The sequence below is a fragment of the Pagrus major genome, chromosome 9, assembly GCF_040436345.1.
Source record: "Pagrus major chromosome 9, Pma_NU_1.0".
Lineage (NCBI taxonomy): Eukaryota > Metazoa > Chordata > Actinopteri > Spariformes > Sparidae > Pagrus > Pagrus major.
The window spans coordinates 22,176,166-22,198,511 of NC_133223.1; the positions used below are offsets into that span (position 1 = coordinate 22,176,166).

The window sequence follows — 22,346 nt, forward strand, 5'->3', positions numbered from 1 at the left end:
TTTCACATGACGGTTATAAAAACGATAGAGCTTCTGATGGATGAGATGCGTCACTTAATGTGACTATTTTTAGCATCGTTGCCCGTCTAAAGGCACATAAAATCATAATAGTGTGAACTGTTATGGTTTTAGATTTTCTGTGTCTTGACCTGCGCTATTTCAAGCATGCTATAGTTCAGATATTTCCTTTTTCATTCTTACATTTTTGGAAACCTGATGTGTTGATTTATCATTCAATGTTTTTCCTTTTAGATTTGAAATGATCAAATGTCCTTTACTGTAAGCCACAGATGTTATCATCTGAATCAGCCATCATAAAACTTACCAGCTCACAAAGTATGACACCCACCACGTGAGTGTGTTTATTAATGGAAATATTTACTAACAGTTGTTCTTTCTTCATAAAAAATATACAGCAAAATGAAAGCATCAACAAAACAAACAATCACAACATCCAAAAGCACACATACATATTAATACAAAGAAAAGTTACATAAATATATATACGCACTTAAGTCTTCTATGGAGACTTTTTAAGACAACTGTGTAAATAAATAGCATGTGACAACTACAAACAGTATACAAACCTGAGACTACAGTGGGGCTGTGCTGGTACATATTTCTTTACATACAGCACCTCTTTTGTATTAAAACCTGAAAGTGTACAAGAAGCTACAGTAGCCGGTTCAAACTATTGTGACACATATTACAATACTCACTAAATATATACTTTTGCTTCAAAGTATTAAGGAGTTAAAATTCAAATCACTGTAGTTATGGAGTGTATGAAGTATTCCAATTAAACTTCTCAGGGCGTATTTTCCCACCGTGGTCCCAGATGTGAAGAAATCTGGAGAAGAAAGAACACAATTATCAATTAATTTAACTGACACAACTTTCAAAAACACTCCCATGTTGCCTCTCCACATTTGATTGAGATCTGCTTACTTCCTTAATTACCTAAATTACCTAAATTACCATACTCAGAATGGAGTGACTGAAGTAAGCCTTTGTTAATGACTACTGCATCAATCAATCAATTAAAAAAATGTACTGTGTGTCCCGAAAACTGGGAGCAGAAATCCATTACGCATCTGTACATCTTTTGTGTTCAGGATTACTTATTGGAAAGATGAATGAATGCACGGATATTTAAAGAAAAATCACCATTTTTCATGAAAACATCGGCCATTTTTTTCAATAGCTTCCAGGCCATTTGACCCAAAATCGGATGGATTCAGGTCACTGAGCGACTTCAATTATCTGCCTCTAACCTAACCCTAACCCTAGATCTATGTGATCAAAAAAGCGTCCATACAAATAGGTGCCAGCTGACTCCAAATGGCCCGAAACATGCTCCTGAACACTCCCTGGAGGAACAATGTTGGCCAATTTCCCCTCTGATCCATCCCATTCACTTTGCATAGGGACACGTTTTGGCGAATATTTTCAATAGCTTCCAGGTTATTTGACCCACTGACTCAAAATCAACGCCAACATGTCTTCTTAAACTGTTTGAATGAGACACACCTGTTTTTATTCGATTTTGCTGGAATTTCTATTTTTCATGAATATTTTAAATATATCATCTGAAGGAACACATGACCAAATGACTAAATTTGCTCACTGTCTTGTTAATAAATGCTTTGTAACTGACTTGTTAAATTACTTTTAAAAGACAAAATACATTCGTTTACTACGAATTTGCCAAATGAATCAACACATTCAGAATTTGAAGAAAATCTGCAAAAAGCACAAACAATCTTGTGCTCAGTGTTGCCAGATTAGAAAGATTTCATCCCAATTGTGCAGTTTTGGCCTGTCCCTTTAGTTTTTCTTCACTTTTAAAGCAGAGATGGAAATAATTTTATTGTACGTAGTAGCCTCCTGTTTTCTAGCACATCTGTGAACAGTGATGGAATGTAACTAAGTACATTTAATCAAGTACTGTACTTAAGTACGATTTTGAAGCATTTCCCTTTTTTCATTCCATGAAATGACTATTAAACAGGAAGTTAACTGTATCTCCAAACTTACATGTAAAAAAGTAAGGCACTGCTCTCTCAGCTGCCATCGGGTGTTCTGCTCTTGATTTGTCCGCCAGAGGGCAGTGTAGTACCAGAGGACCGAGCTGGGGAGAGATGGGAGTTGGAGTTCTTTGACGTGGTGGAGGCACGACTGCACTCCGACCACCCTGATGAGACTTTTTCTTGGTTATTAGAGAGCAGGGCCTCTTCTTCATGCTCGTCCAGAGGAAACACTCGTGGCTCCCAGGGTGTTTGAGGCTGCCGGAGGACAGAGGGGATGTAATGTAACTGAGTGGATCTATTAGTTCTATATTGTAGAAATCACTTTCTATGGACACAAGGATGAGAATGTAACATATTTATCAATGAATCAATATTTAATGAGGCTTAAAGTTGATTAAAAATAAATCACCTTCAAACAGAATGTGCAGCACATTCAATTGTGAAATAAGCACAAAAACCTGATAATTGTTCTTCCCATATCAGTACCTTCTTTGCATTTAGACTTTGTATCATAGGTGTGCATAATTCTAATGCCTGTTGTGGTTAAATCGGGTTTTGTATGGTTGTTGAAGTGCTGAGTGAAGTAGGGGATATTTGTGGTGTGGAAAAGGTTGATTAGGACAGTCTGGTTTAGTGGCAACTCATTCCTTCTCCAATCAAAGCAAAGTGGTCCAGAGCAATCATGCAACTGCAGCAAAGTGGAGACAAGTATCTGTGGAGGCTCTCAAGGAGCCATCTCCGCTTTATAACTCACACAATATGACTGGGAAAGAGTGCTGATTAGTCTGCAACCCAATTTCACCACTCTATACTCCTCTTCTCTTTTCTGAAGCACAAATACCACAGCCTTATCTTTAGCTGGAATGTTAAGGAAAATATCCTTCTGAAAAATTACCATTTATAGGCAGTATACTTCTCAATCTGCTCTTTCAGTGACTAAGGAAAGAAAAAACATTTTTCCTTGTTTTTCTTAGTCTTTCAGTGAACTTATTTTACCTCTCCGGCCAAGGAGGTTATATTTTCACCAGTGTCAGCAGAATTACACAAAAAAAACTGAATGGATTTCTGTGAAACTGCACATGAAACTGAATAATGCATGGATCTTGATGAAACAACTTGTATATTTATGTGGCGGGGTGGCGAGTGAGTACAATACGATACAGATCCAAATAAAAATACTCCGACCATTTGCTGGATTCAAATTATACTCCTGAGCTTGTGGATACTACATTGGAAGTCGTGTACATGATCTGCATGGATTTCAAGTAGTTCAGTCATGACAACACTGCCACTGGGCAACGGCGTTTACATGACACAGAGGCTAATAATTTAGCAAGCTAACGAGCACGTAACATAATACAGGAAATGCAAAGGAATAAAAAAAGGTGAGGCCATTGGGAATATCAATATTTTACCTGGATATTTTCCAAAATTAGAAAGGAAAACTATACGGCAGCAAACACAAGCCGTGAAAACAGAGCGTATACAAAATTTCAACGTCTGAGGAAGTGAATACCTTGTTCACATGTACTCCGTGAACATGATAAATACGGCCGCATTTGAAAGCAGCAATATACTAATTATTGTTTGATATTAATGGTGGTGATCCAAGAGGATAAAAAGGCCTTCGCTTCAGTGCAAAACCCATTTCACAAGCCACCAGTTGGCATCAGCGTGAAAACACTGACCAAAGTAAGCAAGTCAGCAAAACTGTCAATTTAAAGGATTCTCATACAATTAGAGAAATTAACTCAACATCACTGGAGACTTCACAGACTGCCTGTAATGTGTTATCATGTTTGCCGTTGGTTAATACTTTATACTCCTTTAAATTATGTGCATACAGACACCATGTGACATTTGCCCATGATGTTGGAGACAGTTATAATATTCTATAACATTATACCCAGTGTAAAAATGCACTGTGTCACTCAGCGACGTTCCCTCCTCTGGCACATGGATCATCCCACTCTGATATTCAGAGTCTGTATGGGAGATTCGGCTTTTCAGCTGTGGTGCTTTTGATCTTACCAGCCACTCCTCCGAGCTTTGCTGTTCATCAGTATCCAGCTGAGCACAACTCAACAATTCCACAGAGCTCTCCTCTCCTGATGTGCACATCCCGCCCCCACTGCCTGACAACCTGCTGCCAGATCTGGAGAGAAAAAACAAACACACCCCATGAAACTTCACAGGGACATAACTCAACACTCCACTTTCACACCAAGATTGGGATTTAATACAGTTGTCAAATGCATCTCTTTGTTAACATATTCTGATGAATGCAGGAAATATGACAAACAGGGCCTGACATTTCGGAAACTTAAGAATATATTCTTCCCAATCTGATGTCTGTAGTTCACCTTGAATTTTGGTGAGGCTGTGTGTGTATTTTTGTATGTCTTGTGTGTCTTTCCACCTTTTAGGACGCCTGCAGCATTTTCTCTTCCCCCAGGATCCCCAGCGCATTTTCTCACTCTGTTCTAGGGCCAGGTGTCTCCGGGCAAAGACTTCATCGGTAAGATCCTCCACCTGAAAAACAGGCACGCACACACACATAAAGATGATATTTTCTTCACAGATGACAATGAGAAGCTCATGTCCGAAAGTATGAGACACTACCTGCCCCTCCTCACTGTCCTCCACCTTCTCTGCCTCCCTGTTGATCAGAGGTGAGGTGTCAACCAGCCGCCACCTGCAAAGAAAGACACTTTTTTGGATGACAGACAATAACAGTGGACAGTATGCACAGTTTCTTTCAGTTTCATTTTTCTTTTATTCTTTTTGTTACAGTCATGTTATAATTCAGACATGCATTTAACACTCTTGCAGGACAAAATAAATCTAGCATAAATCCTTAAATTATCAATGGATCGACAAAATCAAAACTGGTCGCACTAACTTTGTAGCTCGTCTTCAATTTACTCTGGTTGCACCAGAGACAGAATTAAAGTACTTTTAAGTAGAGTGATAAATTAAAACTAACAGCCATTTTCATGCCCTGTTAGTCCATTAGTTTAATTAGAAACTCTATCAGGGCAACACACTGTACAAAACCAGGACCTTGAGGCTTTACACAACTCCTTCAGAGTCAGTTCTGTTCCATACCTGGGCGTCAGGATGTCTTTGTACTGCAGCTTTTCCACTTTAGCTGCTGTCATGGGGATGACAATGTTGTCAATGTTGTACTCGCTCACTCCCTGGCGTTTGCGCACAAACCCCTAAAAGGAAATGTGGGGCAAGTTAAACTGGGAGCAACATGACAGCTAACATCAATTACTCAGAAGTGTTCACACATTCAGAGTCGTTTTGTATCACAGAGGTTTTCTAAACTGGGGACAGACCAGCTTGTGACATTTAACTCGTATGCATGTCAAGAGATCCTTTCGAATTTATGTTGTAGGAGTGTATTTAATTTGAAATATCACTTCACTCTCGCTAAAAAATTCTGTATTCTAGGGCTGAACTCGGCATATCTGGAATTGGGTTTTTTTTTTCGGACCTTGAGAGTCCTTGAGGCTGATGAAATGTTTGAAAAGTAAGCAAACTGTATTTCTTACATCACTAAAAGACTGATGAGAGGTTAAGACACAGTTTTCATGGTAGAGGTTTGAATGAGGGTAAGGTTAGGTAAGTACATTTACTCAAGACTTGCTGAAGTACTACTGGTATGGGTGCTATTTACATAACTAAGAGTTTGGGTTTTACACAAGGCATCACAAGTACATTGTTCGTAAGTTCAAAACTGTGTGTGTGTGTTACCTGTGAGGCCCGCTTGCTTGTAATCTGTGTGTAGCTGTCCTCAAGCACTTCATCTGAACTGTCCTCTGTGTCACAGAGCTGGTACAGAACATCTTCTTCCTCTGAGTATAAACACACACACATTCCCATACGTTTCATCGGGGTCTGATTTCCAATCAGCAGTTTATTTTTCATAAATTAAATATAAATTTAAGATGGCTCTGCTACTCAGATTTACAAAAGATAAACCTGGAACACACACTTTCTTAGACACACCTTCTATCAGCCTGTGGATGCGTCTTCTCTTCCTTTTCCTCTGATTGGCTCTCCTGTGTCGAGCCTGAGCAGAGCCTGCCATCCCGATTGGTGACAGAACCATAACTCTGCTTTTATGATGCCTCGCACGCTGCTTGTATTTATGACCTATAATAAAACACACACACAAGCTAAATTAACACACCACAGGAATTTCCTTTTAATCCCAATCTGCCCTTCAGTTCCTGTAGGATTTTACGCTTTGGTTAAAGTGTACAAAAGCCAATCCTGAACCATTAGACCTGCTATTCTGGCGGGTGACTGCCTCTCAGCTTCCTGCTCCTGGTTCACCAGCTTTATTTTCATTTTGGGATACACCTTTTATGCCAGTACATAATTTGTGTTGCAGTGAGTTTGCGCTTTATTCTCACACTGGAAAAAAAAAGCTCATGACAACATTAGTCATTATTCTCCATGTCATTTGCCCATATTGTCCATTTCCTGCTTGCTATCACTGTTTATGTAATCTCACTCTATTTAAACTATGATAAGCTGTGATAAGAATTAGTTTCCATGTACCAGACTATTATTTTAGGTGACGTCTACTTGACAGACTGTCTTCCTCTGCTGCTATTGACAAAAGGAGATTAAGATCATTCAAGCTGACAGGAGATCGACAGAGGGGTGGGTGAGTGACGTCTTCATCATTTTCCAATCTGCCTCCTTTGTGTCTCTTCCTGTACTCTCTCACTACATCGCTTCTTGTCTCTTTTATCCCCTCACTGGTTTGTTTAACACAGTGTGTAGTCCCTCGATAAAAAGGAAAAACTTCTATAATCAACCAGTCATAGATTGTTTTGGCTCATCAGTCTACATTGTGGACATTCATGCGAGTAAGAGCCACTTAAAGCCCTGAAACAGGAGCTTCCAGATGTATGATCATTCATTAGATTCAGGCTAATATGCCACGACATGTATTGGCATCGGTGAGATCCCAGATGATTTCATCTCCATCTACTGCTCAGCTGGAAGCTTTATACAGACCCAGTGGGGTATCTGAGGAATCACTTATCATGGCGGACAGGGACATAACAATCAGACACAGCGGTCGACTCTGAAGCAGCCATTTTATTTTTATATTCACAGTGGTTGTGTTTCCTTTTACTGAATGCATTCAACCAGGAGAATTGTCTAAACACAATGAATTGTCAGTTAATTATAATTATTCATACATTATTATTTAGAACAATGTCAACTATAGAAGGCTTTATAAAGATACAATGTGTAACATCTCTGCATCAAAATGTCTAGCAAGGATTACTGAATTGTGTATTTAAATCTTCCTAAAAAATTACAACAATGTCAAAACAAAAAAATCCTGTACTCTTTTTAAGTAACACTGCATTTCATTGGTCGCCTGGCGCTTCCAGTAGAACTGGTCATCTGTCTCATCCGTTCACTATGACATCCACTCTGCTCATAGGCATCAATTAAGCATATTGCTCAGTAAGGCAGTACAAAGCACCGCAAATGTGCTAAGCTGTGGCAACGTGAAATGTTACTTAGCGAAGTACACGTAAAGCGAAAGAGAGCAATGTGCTGTAAGAGATGAGAGCACCAGAGAACATAACAGGGTATGTAATCAATACTAAAGGGCAGGATCTTACTGTTATGCAGCGGTGTGGAGCTGCGTCTGTTGTAGCATGCTGCACTGGATGGTTGGACATTGATAACCAAAGGCTTCAGGGACCATTCTTCTCTGGCACGGGCCGTCTTTAAGTGATGTGACAGAGGAGTGTCTGGAAGAAGATGACGACACAATTTTAAGCTTGTGGTCAAACGAAACACAAGATTTTCTACAGCAATCTACAATATTCATCAGCACAAGCATGCAATCACACATCGGCAGTGTAAAAGCACCCACATCTGTTGTTTTTCTATGCAAGCTGTCCCACTGACAGCAGCAAAACAGCAACAGGGTACTCCACTGTTCTAATTCCCAGTTGCCAGTTTCAAACAGAAATTCAGCAGTTTTCATTGGGAGAAAAGAAGGAGCGAGAAAGAGGTAATGAAGGAACGAGGGACTGAAATTATTGTAATGATGCCTACAATCCACCTTTTATATCAATAATACAGTACATGATTTGTGTTGTTGTGCCTGTGCTCTCTATTCTTACAATGGACAACCAGCTAATGACACCATTAGTCATTATTCTCCATCTCCTGCTTGCTTTCACTGTTATGTAATCCATCTCTATTTAAGCTATGATAAGGTTTGATAAGAGTTAGTTTCCATGTACCAGACTGTTATTTTAGGTGACATTTACTTGACAGACTGTCTTCTTTTTCTGCTATTGACAAAAGGAGATTAAGATCATTCAAGCTGACAGGAGATCGACAGAGAGGTGGGTGAGTGACGTCTTCATCAGTTTCCAATCTGCCTTCTTTGTGTCTCCTCATGTACTCTCTCTTCTATCGCTCTCACTTGTGCTTTTTTTATTACCTCATTGTTGTATTTGAAGGATAACACTGCTCCTCTGGTGTTTGTCCTCCCTCTCGCTCCTCTTCAAAATATTTTCACATCTAACATAGTTTTGGTGAGTTTTATTTTGTTTGAATAAAGTGTGTTTTACAATGATAAAATAACTCCAAATGGAGTCTGGTGGAATTTGCAACTGACTTTTACTGGTTTTAACAAAAATATCTTAGACTTTAAAGCTGCACTATGCAGTTTTGGAGAAGAAATTTTAATCAGAAGAGAAACTTCACTGACTGATTTTTTTTTTATGCCTAAACAAACTAAATAAACTCTTTTTGTTTTCATGACTGAATAAACTGAATAAACAAATTGACCTTAAAGGATAACACAATTTCATGCTGTTTTACTTTGCCTATATTTGGCGGACCCTGTCACCTTTCTAGCTTCAAACAGTGTTCAGGGGACCTTATTTTCCTCTGAGAACAGCTTGTTTATTCACTTATGAAAAAATAAATATTTTGTATAGTAGTTTGTATTATTATCTTTATTATTTATTATTATTCCCATTAATATTGTAAATATTAAAATTGTGAGTTTGAATTTCTTCTCCAAAACTACATAGTGCCCCTTTAAAAGCCTAATTTATGAGAAAGTTGATATTTGAGTATCATTCCCAACTCGTCAAATATCCACACTTTGGGATTGAGGGTCGGGTCGGCCGCCATTCCCAAGGCATTAGTAATTGACAAGTTGGGAACCGTTACAAAGTGGCCCTTCAACAAAAAAGTCTATCTAAGAAGGGATCCTTTCCATAATGTTGCCAGACAATCTGAGGCTGTCAGTAGCAAAAACAAGCACTTCAAGTGGACACACTTTGATGGTGCACAATTGCCTGCAGATATGACATTACAGCAGCTGCCACCTGCGGCGGTCTCGCTCAGTAATGGACCAATTTCAAGTACTGTTTTCCCCATTAATCACTTAGACATAAAATCATGGAAAAACAGGGTCCAAGTTGAAAAATACCTAAGTTACCCATTAACACAACAGACCGAGCAGGGTATCTGACATAGTGTGGCACATCCAGTCAGTATGCTACAGACATCAACTGGCAAATGACCCAGCATGGGCGGTGTGAGTTGCACCTCAGAAAAGGTCTACCATGTCAAATATGAGGCCAAGAACTGTACCTTTCAGAAAACAGTGGATGAAACAACATCACGAAAAAAACTTTGCTCTGTGTTGTCAAGTTTATGTTACTATCTCAAAGTTTCTCCTACCAAATGAAAGAGACAACAAAGGGTGAGGTGAAGAGCCTGGGGTTCTGGAGGACAGGGCTCTACTGGAGCTGGAGCTGCAGTCAGGATCAGAGCACAGGACTACAGGATCACAAGATGACCAACATGAACAGGAGGACGATGAAAGAGAAGAGGAGAGAGTAGACATGGACGTCCCAGAGTCCTGAAGATCAAGAGAGAGAGAGAGAGTTATTTTGCACATGATGCCAAATGGTCGATAGAGAATATTGAACTACAGCATTAACTCAGCTTCCTTGTGGTTTTTTGTTAAAGTATGAGTCATAACGTTTGAAGGGAGCTGCTCTCTGCTTAAGCACACTGATTAAAATCATTAAGTTGTTAAAGGGCTTTCTTAGTCATCTGCCAACATCACAATGGCGACTGCTCGGTGCTGCTTCTTATTATAATAGCCACAGTTACTCTTGGCTTTTTGCTAGAACAGTAGTGTTCAGCAAAATGTTGAAACTTTAATGGTATGTCAAACATGAGAAGTGAAGCTTATATCAGGTTTATATATTTGTATATAAGCTACTAAGAGGTAAGATCTACTTTAGATCTACATTTTAAGAAGTGGGGCTCACAAGTTGTGTTTTTATCAAAGGTACCAATGATTTATATTCAGTTATGTAGCATTGATCCAAAGTGCTCGCTGACCATCTCAGTGACAATGATTAATATTTGTTGTCAAATATTAAATTAATCGCCACTATTTTAAACAATCAATTTATCATTTTTTTCTGGGAAAAAATTCCAGCTTCTTTCTTCTTTGTGACAGTAAACTGAATATATTTGGGTTGTGGACAACACAGGAGATTTGAGGGCATCGTCTTAGTTTTGGGAAACACTGATTAACATTTTTCACCATTTTCTGATATTTTATAGACCAAACAACTAATCAATTGATAGAGGAAAATGTAACATTAGCGCTTGATAAGTCAACCTGTCACGGCTTGTTGAATCGAGATTAAAATATGCAATATTAAGACTGCATTTCTGATTCAGTATTACACTCTCCATTTAGCTTTGTTTTGTTCTCTAACAATAGCTGAGAAAAATAAGTGTCTCTTTAGCAGTTAAATGCCGTCATGGTCCTGCCATTTTGGGTTTATTGTGTGTGTGTTTTATATGTGTGTTCTGGTTTTGTGTTGTCTTTGGCCCTTTTCCAGTGTCCTGTTTTCCCTACTGTTTTCTTGTGGTCCTCACCAGTCTGCTTTCCCTCATTAGCCTCTCCCTCCTCCCAGTGATTTTCAGCTTTTCCAGCCCGTCAGCCACTTCCCTATTTCTAGTGTTGTCCCTGTTTCTAGTGTTTTTCCATTCACCTGTGTTTCTCTGCCTCACTCCTCCTGCACCTCATCCCCTCGTTAGTTTTGTTTGTATTTAGGCCTGTGTTCTCCCTGCTGTCTTTGTCAGTTCATCCTGTGTGATTCACCTGTTTTATTAATTTAAGACTCTTCCTGTGTCTCCCAGTTTCTCCTAGTGGTATGTTTCTGGTTTTGTGTTTTTCTTGTTTTATTCCTCGGTTGTTTTTTTTCCTGGTTTGAACTTTGCTTTTGGTTGTACTTTGTTTTAGCATTTTTGTGTTGCTACTTTGTATTATGCTGTTTGCTCTTCTTGGTTTTTGGATTATTCAGCTTTTGTTAAATGAAGCTCGCCTTTTGTTCTTTATCCTGACTCCTGAGTGTTTTGCATTTGGGTCCTCACCTGTTCTCACGTAACAAATGCTCCAGTATGCTTAACATTTGATTCTGGGCTTGGTCTCTGAGTTTTTCCACTGCTAACGCACTATGTGGCCCTTTTTTACATAACACCTTTTGTAATGAACCTATGAATGAATACTAATTAGTGCAGCTTTAAATAAAAAAATCACAAAAAAATAAAGGTACAGCTGAATTTATGGTATATCTGATACTGTATATAACTGGACAATGATGGGGCTAAAATTCTTAATACTTATTACTAGAACTACATTGCCAACCACTTGAGACACACACACACACACACACACTTATTGGCAGTACAAACACTAACAGACTGTGTACTGTCCTCTGGCTAAATAAAGGTTAGAGCTTTAAAACAACCACATGCACTTGTTCATCTGAAGCAAATCCAAGAGATTGTTTAATTAAAAGCAGGTGTCTGGCTTTAAACATTAATTCCTGTTTAATTTGAGGAACTATTTTAGTGATACAGCATTCCACCACTGAGGCCTGAATAAGAGCAACTGCTTTGATGACATGGATAATTTTAATTTGCTAACTTAATGAATATGTTTTATGACTTCTACATGTTTACACACTGTCATCTGCTTTTCATACATTATTATAAAGCCCCAAAATGCATCTCAGTTAGGATTTACCAGTGTTGCATTGTATTGAAATAAATTAGACACAGTGCATTACTGTCTTTTTTACTGCCACGTCCTCAGAATCGAAAGGGGGAAAAATTTAAATGTGACTGCTGTATTTTAGCATCTATCCATTATCTACACCAACCTACACTGTGTGGGGACATGGACAGCACTAATGAATAGTCATTAATGAATCCCGGTGGGGAAACTGAATTATTTCAGAAGCACAGAGCAGGATTTAGATAAAATTGAGGTGAAAGTAAGTAATAATACCAACTGGACATATTGCAAATTAAAAGGCATAATCCTCTTAAGAAGTGTCCAGGGCTGTGTCACATGTGAATGTCATACAGATTGTGCATGATGGACAGCCTGGCAAATATAGGAGACTGCATGTGGCCTACCTGTGCACTGCGGGGGTTGTAGGTGCTGAGAGAGAACAGTTTGGGCTTGTGGTAGGTGACCAGGGGTCGGGTCCGGGCGCACACACATGACACATCAGCTTTGAAGAGTCTCCTGCTCCCCAGTCTCCTCCTCTTAGAGCTCCCAGGCACAAAGGCATCATGTCCTGTCTGACCACTGCGGGGATGAGATCAGATGAGGTCATGGAAATGTCAGGGATATGACTCATGGTGAGCCCACATGCACTAAAAAAAGCAAGGTTTTCAAGTTGTTGCTGGTCTTATCTACTTATATCCCTCTTGTTACATGCATAAACAAGCAGGATGTTTTTATCTTTATCCCTTTTTATCTTTACAGCCAGACGGAGAAAGTTAAAAAGGCATCAGGAAGGAAAGAGATGAAGGGATGATTCAAGTGTGGCCAGATGGTGGGGCCAACCAGGCTGTTTCAACGTGTTACATTACAAAAACAAGCAGAATGCTTTTAAACTGGATACCTTAGACAACTTGGACACACCTCTATCAGTACAAGTTTCTCTCTTTTGTATTTCATGTTAGATCTATTGTTATTGTAAACACAGCTAAAGTGTTTGCTTTAACTTACTCGTCTGATCTTTCATCTGTTAAATCTATTTATGTCTATATGATTTCACCACAACAGAAGAAAATTGCAGAGTATGTTATTGTAGGTGTGACCAAGTCTCCCACTGCCATGTTAAGACAGTTACAGTGTCAGATTTGTGCGTGTGTGTTCTCTACCTTGTGAAGGCCCTCTTGCCCTTCCAGGTGTGTGGTGGTTTTGAGAGCGGTGAAAAGCTGAGAGGAGTCATCAGACTGTTGACAATCTGGCTGAGCTGAGCACTCTGCAATGAAGACATCATCCACGTAACACATCTTACAAGCGACAAATTAAACTCAAGTGTGAAATACAATCCGTCTATTTAGTAACAGTGAGTGAGTAATGAGATGAGATTATGTCATTCACACTTTAAACAGCATATAACTACATTCAATGTCTGACTACATATCAAGAGTGGAAAGCTAATTTTGTCCTCATTTTGGCTTAACATTGTTCATGAGTATCTGCCTGCTGACAATGATGAAAATGAGTTGCTAACTATTATAAAACTATTACTTTTTCTTTCCTTTTTTTGCCTTTATTGATAGCGATAGCCGAGGGGCAGACAGAATATGAATTAATTACAATTTATTGATTAATCGTGAAAATAATCAGCAGCTTAATCGCTAATTAAAATAATCGTGATTTGGAGTCCTACTGCTGAGACAATGTTTCCGCAAAAGATGTACAGTACACGTTAAACCACCACAGATTCAAACACACCTCTCACTACAGCTTTTAATGCTGACACAGACTTTAAGACAGTCTGTGCTGTGTTAGTTGAACAGACGACTCTCAGCGCTGTCTCACCCTCTACAGCTGGAAGCAGGAATAAGGTCTTTCCCTTTGAGTTGATTAAATACCCGCAGGCTTCATAAAGCAGCAGGAATTTAGCATAATAACACACAGGAACAGCATGCATACCATAATTAATTAGTTTAATCCTCTCAACCTGGGGCTGGGATATAACATTACAGATTCACAACCTCCTGTGCTTTTCTAGACAGCAGCCTGACACCCAGTATTGTGTGTATGTATGTGTGTGTATTCAGTGTTGGGGAGACTTAACTACAATTTGCTGTAACTTGCTGGTAGTTAAACTACATTCATATTTTGTGCTGCATCAAGTATTTCAACTACTTTTTGGGTCATTTTTTGTAGTTTAACTACTCAATTTACAAACTACAATTTTGGCCAATAACATGAAATATTTTTTTTTATAAAAAAAGACCTATATAATATAAAGTTTATTTTATTTTTCTTTGAAAAAAGGCATGAGACATGTCATGACATGCTAAGCCAATGCTGCCTCTGATTGGCTTGCCCTGGCAGCACACGAATGCTTCACAGAGTGGGTGGGTCTTTGTACCAAGGAAGGCAGTGCAAAGATGTTTTTAGTGCCAAACGGAGCCAGCTGTCTGATAAAAACTTTGAGAGACTGCTCATGTGTCGTGTCAACAAGCAATTCTTCCCTGGCATCTAGTTCTAGTGCGTAAGTGTTAGTGCCTCTGAAGTTCCTGTGATGTTGACCAAAAATGTCAGCTTTTGTTCTTTAAAAAATAAAACTTGAGTTGAGAGGCATATTTCTGCTGGCATGTGAATTTTTTGTAGGCTATTATATTTTGTTTCATATACACCATATGTTGATTTATTTAACGCTGAGTTAAATGAGTATAAAGAGTATAAGTAGTTGCTAAAGCTCCAGGGGTAGAAATGTAGTTTGTTCAAACTACTGCCAGGCTGAACTACAAGTAGTTTTAAAAGCTACGCTTGCAAAGTAGCTTCCCCAACACTGTGTGTATTTGTGTTTGTTTTAGTTGCTCCTTCCTACCTGTCTCTCTATGTTGTGCAGGAGGCGTGCAGGACTGCAGGGTTCAGTGTCAGCATCCGAAGCTGTGCAGGACAACCCCGCCATCTCTCTCAGCAGGGTCTGCTGAATCTGTCTGTCTGTCAGTGGCTGGGACTCTGCAAGCACCACACCGCCCTTAGAGACACACACACACATGACATTTTTAACACTCAACCTCTGTGTGGGGGGTTGTCCGCCTGAATTAAAATATATGGACTATTTATATTTTTAATTTTTTGGGATCACTGCAACGAATACGGACATTTCAAAGATGTATTACTCACAAGGATTATGACTTAAAGGTAAAAAGACAAGACAAAATATCTTGAGGCTTATCTATTGATAAATATATATAACATGTTTATATTCATGCAACTTTTTTATCTTACTAGCAGTCCATGAAAGTTGATTGCGTTGCTTAAAGGGACAGTTTACTCCAAAATCAAACATACAGTACATCATTTTCCACAAAAAAAAGCACAAAAAAAACCTTGCACACTGAGATCAATGCGTTTATTCGTTGCAAAAATTCACAGTATGAGACAGAACAGAGTTACCAAGCAGTGAATATGATTGTGTGGTCCTCTCGGGGTGAACTCTTCACTTTAGTGCAGCTTTAAAATGTGACTTCTACAGTGGCAAACTTTTCTTACCTTTCTGTAAAATACTTTAGCTAAAGTGCTACTTACTAGCAAAAGTTGGCAGGCTCTCTACATTCTCTTCACAGAAAACTGACTTGTATCAAGTACCATGTCCTGACCTTCTCTGGCTGCCAGTTGGTACATTATGTCAGCTGGGGGTTGAGGCAGTTACAGAGGACTTTTGTCTTACCTTGGTGGAGCGGATGTGCTTGTGGAGCTCCACCAGTTGTTGTATCCTCCCCTCCAGCTCAGCCAGACGCAGCTTCAACCAGCTCCATCTGCTGCCCAGCTCTGCTCTCTCTTCCAGCCACCGCCTCTCACAGCTGCTGCTGCTGCTGCTGCTGCTGCTGCTGCTGCTGGCAGGAGGAGCAGGGTGATAAATGACAGAGAAGAACAGTTAGACCTAATAGTGTTACATAAAAAGCTTCAAAACCCTGCTACGACCTCACAAGAAGATAATTCTAAATGCTTTGGAATTTGGAAATGAATGCGGTAAATACTTCCAGATATTCAACACAGTCATAAAACCCAGTAATTGACCACTGGGAGTGCACATAGAGGTCAACATATGAGAATAATTGGCAGGAAAATGTGTCACCAGAGAGAAAACAAACATATTAAAGGACAAAGAGAGCACAAACAGACCAAACCATTTATCATTTCACACATTTATACTGCAGCACTCTCATCATATGACCTATTTTACATAGCCATGTTGCCATGTGTAAATTCTTTAGCATCCTAACAGCATCAAGGGGGGACACAAAAGCTTATCTAGGCCACAGAATACAGCTGATTTGTGTGGTGTGTTTCTATAGTATGTTACCATGGCACAAGTCTGTTCAGTTAGCATTTATCTTCTGTGAGTGTGTGTGTGTGTGTGTGTGTGCTTGGCTGGCTTCAGCAGGGCAATAGTTGCCATGGCAGTGCTCTTGGACCTTGGCTAGGACAGGAGGGGACTCCCCCACCTCACACACTCTGATGCAGGACAGAGAAAGGTTAGGCCAGTCTGCAAGCAGCCACACACAGAGTATTTCACAACAGTACCTTTTTGTATTATGAGGTTGTTTATTTATTGATTTATTATTTGATTGGCTAATGACTGCTGTTTCACTGAACTTGTGTTTGATAAGGAATCAGCACTGTCTTTCCTCCAGAGACAATAACCAGACCTGGCCATGCTGCAGCTCTCTCCAACTGTATAATGAGAAAATTCCTGGAATATTTGCCAAGCAGTAGGCGAGTCATGAGGAGAAGACAGGGGGGGAGAGGTTGCTTTCTACCACCTGTTTCACGGCAAGTTTGCAAACTACATATTTACATTTTTTTCAAGACATCTAGCAGCACAGAGAGAAAGTCTGAGTTTTCAAAGGCCAAATCCTGGTTGGATAAAAGGCCAGCCCCAGCATGTAGTTCTGAGGTTACGAATCCTCCCATTGGAGTAGTGTTTCTTGGCTTGTGCAGAGGCATTAAAGGCTTTTGGGTGTGTCCTCCACTGAAACTTTCCAACGCGCAGCCTTTCACGAATCCTCCCACACTGTGCTTTTAAAATTACAGACACACTGGAAACTGAAAATGAACAACAGCTGGAGGTGTGAAGGACAGCTGCCAGCGCAGAAAATGATCAATGTTAAAAACAAATTAAAAGTTAAACCATGTCACTGTGTTACAAGATGTTAAAGGCCAGCTATTTCCACAATTTCTAAAGCAAGGGTAACGACCCGTACCTACTCCAGCAAGGACATATCCTCCTCAAGGAGGAACCTACCATAAACACTCCCCAGGGGAGGTTTACTGACCAAGCACAGAGCATTGTTCAACCGACTCGAACAAAAGGCAAGCTGACACTTCCAAGATGACTGAAGCTGGCCAAATAAAAACACACACACACACACACACACACTTACAAAAGACTCTTTCTCATTCCTGTTCTCAGTGCAAATAAAGATGCCCCAGTTTTGTAAAAGGCTCCTGTTTATTGCACTGATTCAGGGACTATTGACGTAAACAGAAGTGCTGAAGAACCAAATCTAACTGAAGAAATACACAGCACTGCACTAAAACCAGACATAACTTAAGCCCAATAAGAAATGTTTAAGTGGACTAAAGCCAAAACCAGGATGTTACCCCTCCTGTCCCAACACTGATGTCACCACATTTTTGACTAGGAAGTGTAATAACCTAGGATGGAACTAAAAAGAATTAAACTGACCATCTAAACAGCTCAAATCTCACTCAAAATAACCTATTTTCCAAATGACTATAATCTATTTTGATTGTATTTTTGTAACATTTGACGATCTGAAGCAAATAAGCAGTATACCCATCTGACTGAGAGCTTAAATTCCTGCACAATGTTACTGTCAACCCATGGTCTGTCCAAGCTTGACATTTTACATTTCCCTTACATCTCCTAAAGATAAATGCGTCTTTCAGGGTGAAAAGGTGAGCAAGCACCCTGAGACAGATATCAAGGACTTTTTCTTTTTTTTCTTGGTCTCTCTCTGCAATGTTTCCTCTCTTCCTCTCTTTCCTCTGTCAATCTCTACTGCCAGAGAGAGAAACAAAAAACGATTATTTTCTCCACAGGAAATACATTTGTTGTTGTGGTTGTTTGTCAGGGGTTTCACATAGCTCAACTTAGTCCAATTGCTCATCTTCCCTGTATTAATCCTGCAATGTTTACCATTAATATATTTATTTGTGGACAATACTTACCACAGCAGTGCAAAGATATAACCTAAATTGGTAAAATATGTGAAAAATTCAAATTTTTGTGTGGTTTGTGCACAGTTTTCTGTAAGTTGATTCTTTCCTGTGGCCTGTGAGCACCACAAAACTGCTTACAGGATGTCACAACACACAATCATTCCATCTTCTTTCCTCCCCAGGGGCAATACGAGCAAGGACGCAAGTACTGTACAGCAGCACCGCCCACCTAAACTACACACAGTGGCACACACTTATAGAGTATTTTATCTAGCAAGAGGAGGAGGAGCACGATGGCACAGAATGGCTGGCACGTTACAGGCTCTCTGGCATGTCTTGTGTTTATTTCCTAGCCCGTGGGTAAAGCGAGCTGGCGAGTCTGCTGAATGTGTTATGACTGCAACATGGAAAGAGAACGTGTGTGTGTGCATGGCGAAAAAATGTCATCACACTCTCCACAGCTGGGAGGACAGGACTTGCACTCATTATAACCACACTGTAAACTTCGCCAAAGGCCAAGTAAAATATGTGTCTCACACAGAGGAGGAGCTGTGGAAAGCTGACTTTCCAAAACACATACCGTCATCCTGAAATAAGTCTTGGATTTCTTGTGTCATCCTTGGTCGTAATCTCACATAAACTTAATTAAATTCCCTCCAATTGACACCATATTTGTAGCTCTTTTCGGCTATTTCCCTCAGTGTGTTTGTAGTCTTTATTGTCCTGAACTGAAAGGTTGCCTGGAGTGACAGTCCACCTCTGTGTTCTCCTCACTTGTCTGAATTAAAACAAGGCCAGCACCACAGCTGGCTTCTGGCAACCAAATCCCAGCAAAGCACAACAAATCATTTGGCAGCAAGAGTACAGTGAAATGGTTTTGTTTTCTTCAACACGAGCTGATAACTGTGTGACCCCGCATGAAGCGATATGATTCACCTCGTCTTGATACGTGGAAAATACGCGGTTGAGGGGATTTCTAAAGTCTCTCCTTTGGAGTTTGTTTATTTAGCTGTAATCACCAGCTGTGAGAGCCGCATACACACTGTGGCCCTTTAAAATTCACAGAGTTAGAAATGAGAAACAGACCTCAATTTCAAGGCAGCCTACAACTCAAGACAGAAGGGAGAGGTCTTATAGTTTGCTTGTAAAAAGGAAACTAACTCTTCCATGTTATATTCGTGGAAAATGTGTAATAAAAGCCACTACACAAGTTTGTAAACAAGTCTGTCGGTTACAGCCATTAACAAATCAGGTTATCAACAGCTTCACATCATATTTGAACTACAGTATATATCAATAATACCCATAATGTGTTGTGAAACATTGTTTTCTGATAAACAGCATTTGCTTTGAGTGCTAAACCTTCTTTCTCTAGAAGCAGCCTTCATGGTTTTAGAATCATAGTCTTGTTGATTAGTTTGCAGACATTAGACTAGCACAATATGAGGAAGATCTGTAATGTGCGATGAGACGTTGAATATTGTGACACCATGGATCTAATAAGGGAAATCTGAGCCCCGTTCATTCCTATGAAAGCTTCTCAGTGGCGCATGAAGCCAATAAAAAGTTTGACTTGGGTGTAAACTTACCCGGATCTTCTGCAACACATTGTGCATCCCAAAGAGTGCTATCGCTAATGTGAATGGGAATAAAACAACGTAATGGTAAAGCTCTTCTAGACTTTCCAAATGTTTGCGGACCAAACTCTGATAGGTCAAATGTTCGCATGTTGAGTGTGATTTTAATCATTCATTGCATTTCAGGTAGTCTTTTTGCCATATCTCTATCATGTATCAGTAAAAATACAATTTATCAGTCAGGTTAATTTATCGTTGTGGATACTCACACAGGGGGAGTCTTGATTTTGCTGTGAATCTTCTGCTCCTTTTCTTCTTCGTCTGAGCTGCTGCTGGCTGTGGCCTCAGAGTCCAAAGCCTCCAGCAGGCCTCTCAACACTGACTGGTTGGAGCGGCTGAACTCTGTGAGCTCCATAAAAGAAGATGAGGCTGTGGACGAGTCCAGCTGAGGGAAATGGGGTTTACGGCCCACTTGTGGAGGTAGTATATCAGGGTGTATGGGGTCTGAGCTGTCGAGAGAGAGAAATCCATGTTGGCAGTGCCTTTTCAGCCCCTCCAGCTGCTGTTGGCAGTGTAGCAAAGCGTGCTCTCCTAGCAGGGCTTGTAGTCTCCTCTGCAGCCTCTGAGCTCGGCTGTGCAGCCCTGCCTGGCTGGAGAGCTGCTCCTTCACGGCCTCCTCCAAGACAACTCTGGAAACCGGCTGGTCAGAGTTCACCCTGCTGCTACAAAGCTGCACTGAAGATAGAGGAGGGCAGCCAATTCTGTCCACGTTCTCCTGTGTCAATATAGAAGAGTAGACAGGAGTGAAGTCCTGGTAATTTACCTCCTTGTTGCAATATAAAGGAGGAGCAATGGTGAGGGTAAGAGGGGGGTGATGCACATCACCACCATCTGGCCCACATTCAGGAGCAGCACTGCGTCCATGCAGCAGACGAGCCACTTGGCTATTGTGTTCAGGGACAGCGACTAAAAACATGTCTGGTACACCTGGGAAGACAGAGGCCACCTGATGAGAATCTCTCAGGCCTTCACTGAAAGAAAGGAGGCCGGGAAGGGTAGCAGAGCTGGGGAGGAGCACCGTGTCACGCTGGCTGGCAGACACCTGGGGACACGGGGAAAACACAGGATTGGCAGGGATATCCAGGGGGCTCGCAGAGAGAAAGGAGTCCAGAGGGGGGCACGAGGACAGGTTCAGCCACATCTTCTGGAGGTCAGCATCATCTGTCGATCTCAACTGAGACTCAAAATCAGTGTCCATTCTGACAGACGCAGGAGGTGACGACAGGTGGATCCCATGGCCATCTTTAAGGGTTCTGGTCAAAGCTGGGGCCATGCCACTTGTAAAACTACTGATGCTCTAGGTCGCCAAGGGAAAATCACCTGACAGCAAAAAAAAAAACACATGGGTAAAAGAGCTTCTTTATATTAATCGGCAACATTTAGATAACTTTTTTTACGTTTGACATTTTTAAGGACGACACAACTAACTGATTGATTGAGAAGGTGATAGACGGATTAATTAATCATGAAAATAATGAATTGTTGCAGAGCTAGCTAGTTAGTAACTTCCCCTGCTGATGCAAAATAATCCCTTAAAAAATAAAACTGGATTCCTAGCAGAATTTAAGCACAACTCTACATAAATACAGTCAGTAACACTTAACAACTCACTAATTCCGAGTAGTGTAGAGAGAAGCAATGGAGACAAAGCACAATGAGTTAATGACAGGAGACACAGACACTGAGACTGCAGCCAAGAAACTGTAACATTAACGTCAGCTGTCTAACGATGACGCATTAATGGTTAACGAACTGGTGAATTATCGTTAACTTATCTCTTCACCTTGTCCACTTTATTTTGTGACATGAACATAAATCCCTCATTACACTCTCGCCGAACATCTTATTGTGGATTAACCCCGGCTAGCCTCCGTTTCGCCTCTTCTAGCTAGTTACAACGTGTAAGTTACCAAACTATCGGACTAACTAGCTAACTAACTAGCTAACTAACTAACGCCAACTAACTGCCTTGATAATGGAAGTGATGTGAAACGATAAGGTACCAAAACAACGAAAGCAGGAGCCGGGAAACAAGTTGATAAATCACAGGTTAGTTTCACATTAACAACGACCGGACAATCAGTCACTTGAGTAAATATCAGCCAAAAAACGTCCGTTGACACTCAGTGAAGTCTTCATGGCGAAACGTTACTCACCTGACCAGGAGGTGAACCGCGGACTGAACATCGCTTATTCCAGGAAGATTTACGGCTGCTTATGTGGTTAAATCTTTTTTTTTTTTTCAACCTTTTGCCAATCCTTCTTTAAAAGATGTGTCTATTCGGCCGGCTATCCGACGGTGACATTTACTTTTACCTCCTCTCCTTCTAACTGGCACCT

The 22,346-nt window shown here is 40.4% G+C and overlaps 1 protein-coding gene across 4 annotated transcripts; it reads right to left on the reverse strand.

The window, feature by feature from the left end:
• Window positions 1–535: 535 nt before the first annotated feature.
• kansl1l (KAT8 regulatory NSL complex subunit 1-like) lies at window positions 536–22,300 on the reverse strand. 4 transcript variants are annotated; one of them, XM_073473983.1, is made up of 16 exons: window positions 22,163–22,300; window positions 20,216–21,326; window positions 15,851–15,998; window positions 15,002–15,154; window positions 13,311–13,414; window positions 12,555–12,729; window positions 9,786–9,966; window positions 7,694–7,825; window positions 6,048–6,194; window positions 5,793–5,893; window positions 5,139–5,251; window positions 4,653–4,725; window positions 4,450–4,562; window positions 4,062–4,185; window positions 2,038–2,285; window positions 536–850 (listed from the first exon to the last, which is right to left on the reverse strand). In XM_073473983.1, exons 2-15 carry the CDS (start codon window positions 21,277–21,279, stop codon window positions 2,064–2,066), a joined length of 2,850 nt encoding a protein of 949 aa, XP_073330084.1. In that variant the 5' UTR covers window positions 21,280–21,326; window positions 22,163–22,300; the 3' UTR covers window positions 536–850; window positions 2,038–2,063. The 4 variants fall into 4 exon arrangements, with proteins under 4 accessions (XP_073330084.1, XP_073330083.1, XP_073330082.1 ...); XM_073473982.1 differs by having other exon boundaries at window positions 15,851–16,001; XM_073473981.1 differs by having other exon boundaries at window positions 15,851–16,013.
• Window positions 22,301–22,346: the final 46 nt, after the last annotated feature.

Bases quoted from the DNA above. Each gene is read 5' to 3' on its own strand.
- kansl1l (XM_073473980.1), bottom strand. From the start codon at position 21,279: ATGGCCCCAGCTTTGACCAGAACCCTTAAAGATGGCCATGGGATCCAC. The intron at 7,826-9,785 runs GTAGGAGAAACT...ATCTTCTTCCAG, and splicing joins TTTGTTGTCTCTTTCATTTG to ACACTCCTCTGTCACATCAC. The intron at 6,195-7,693 runs GTAAGATCCTGC...GTTTTATTATAG, and splicing joins CTCCACACCGCTGCATAACA to GTCATAAATACAAGCAGCGT.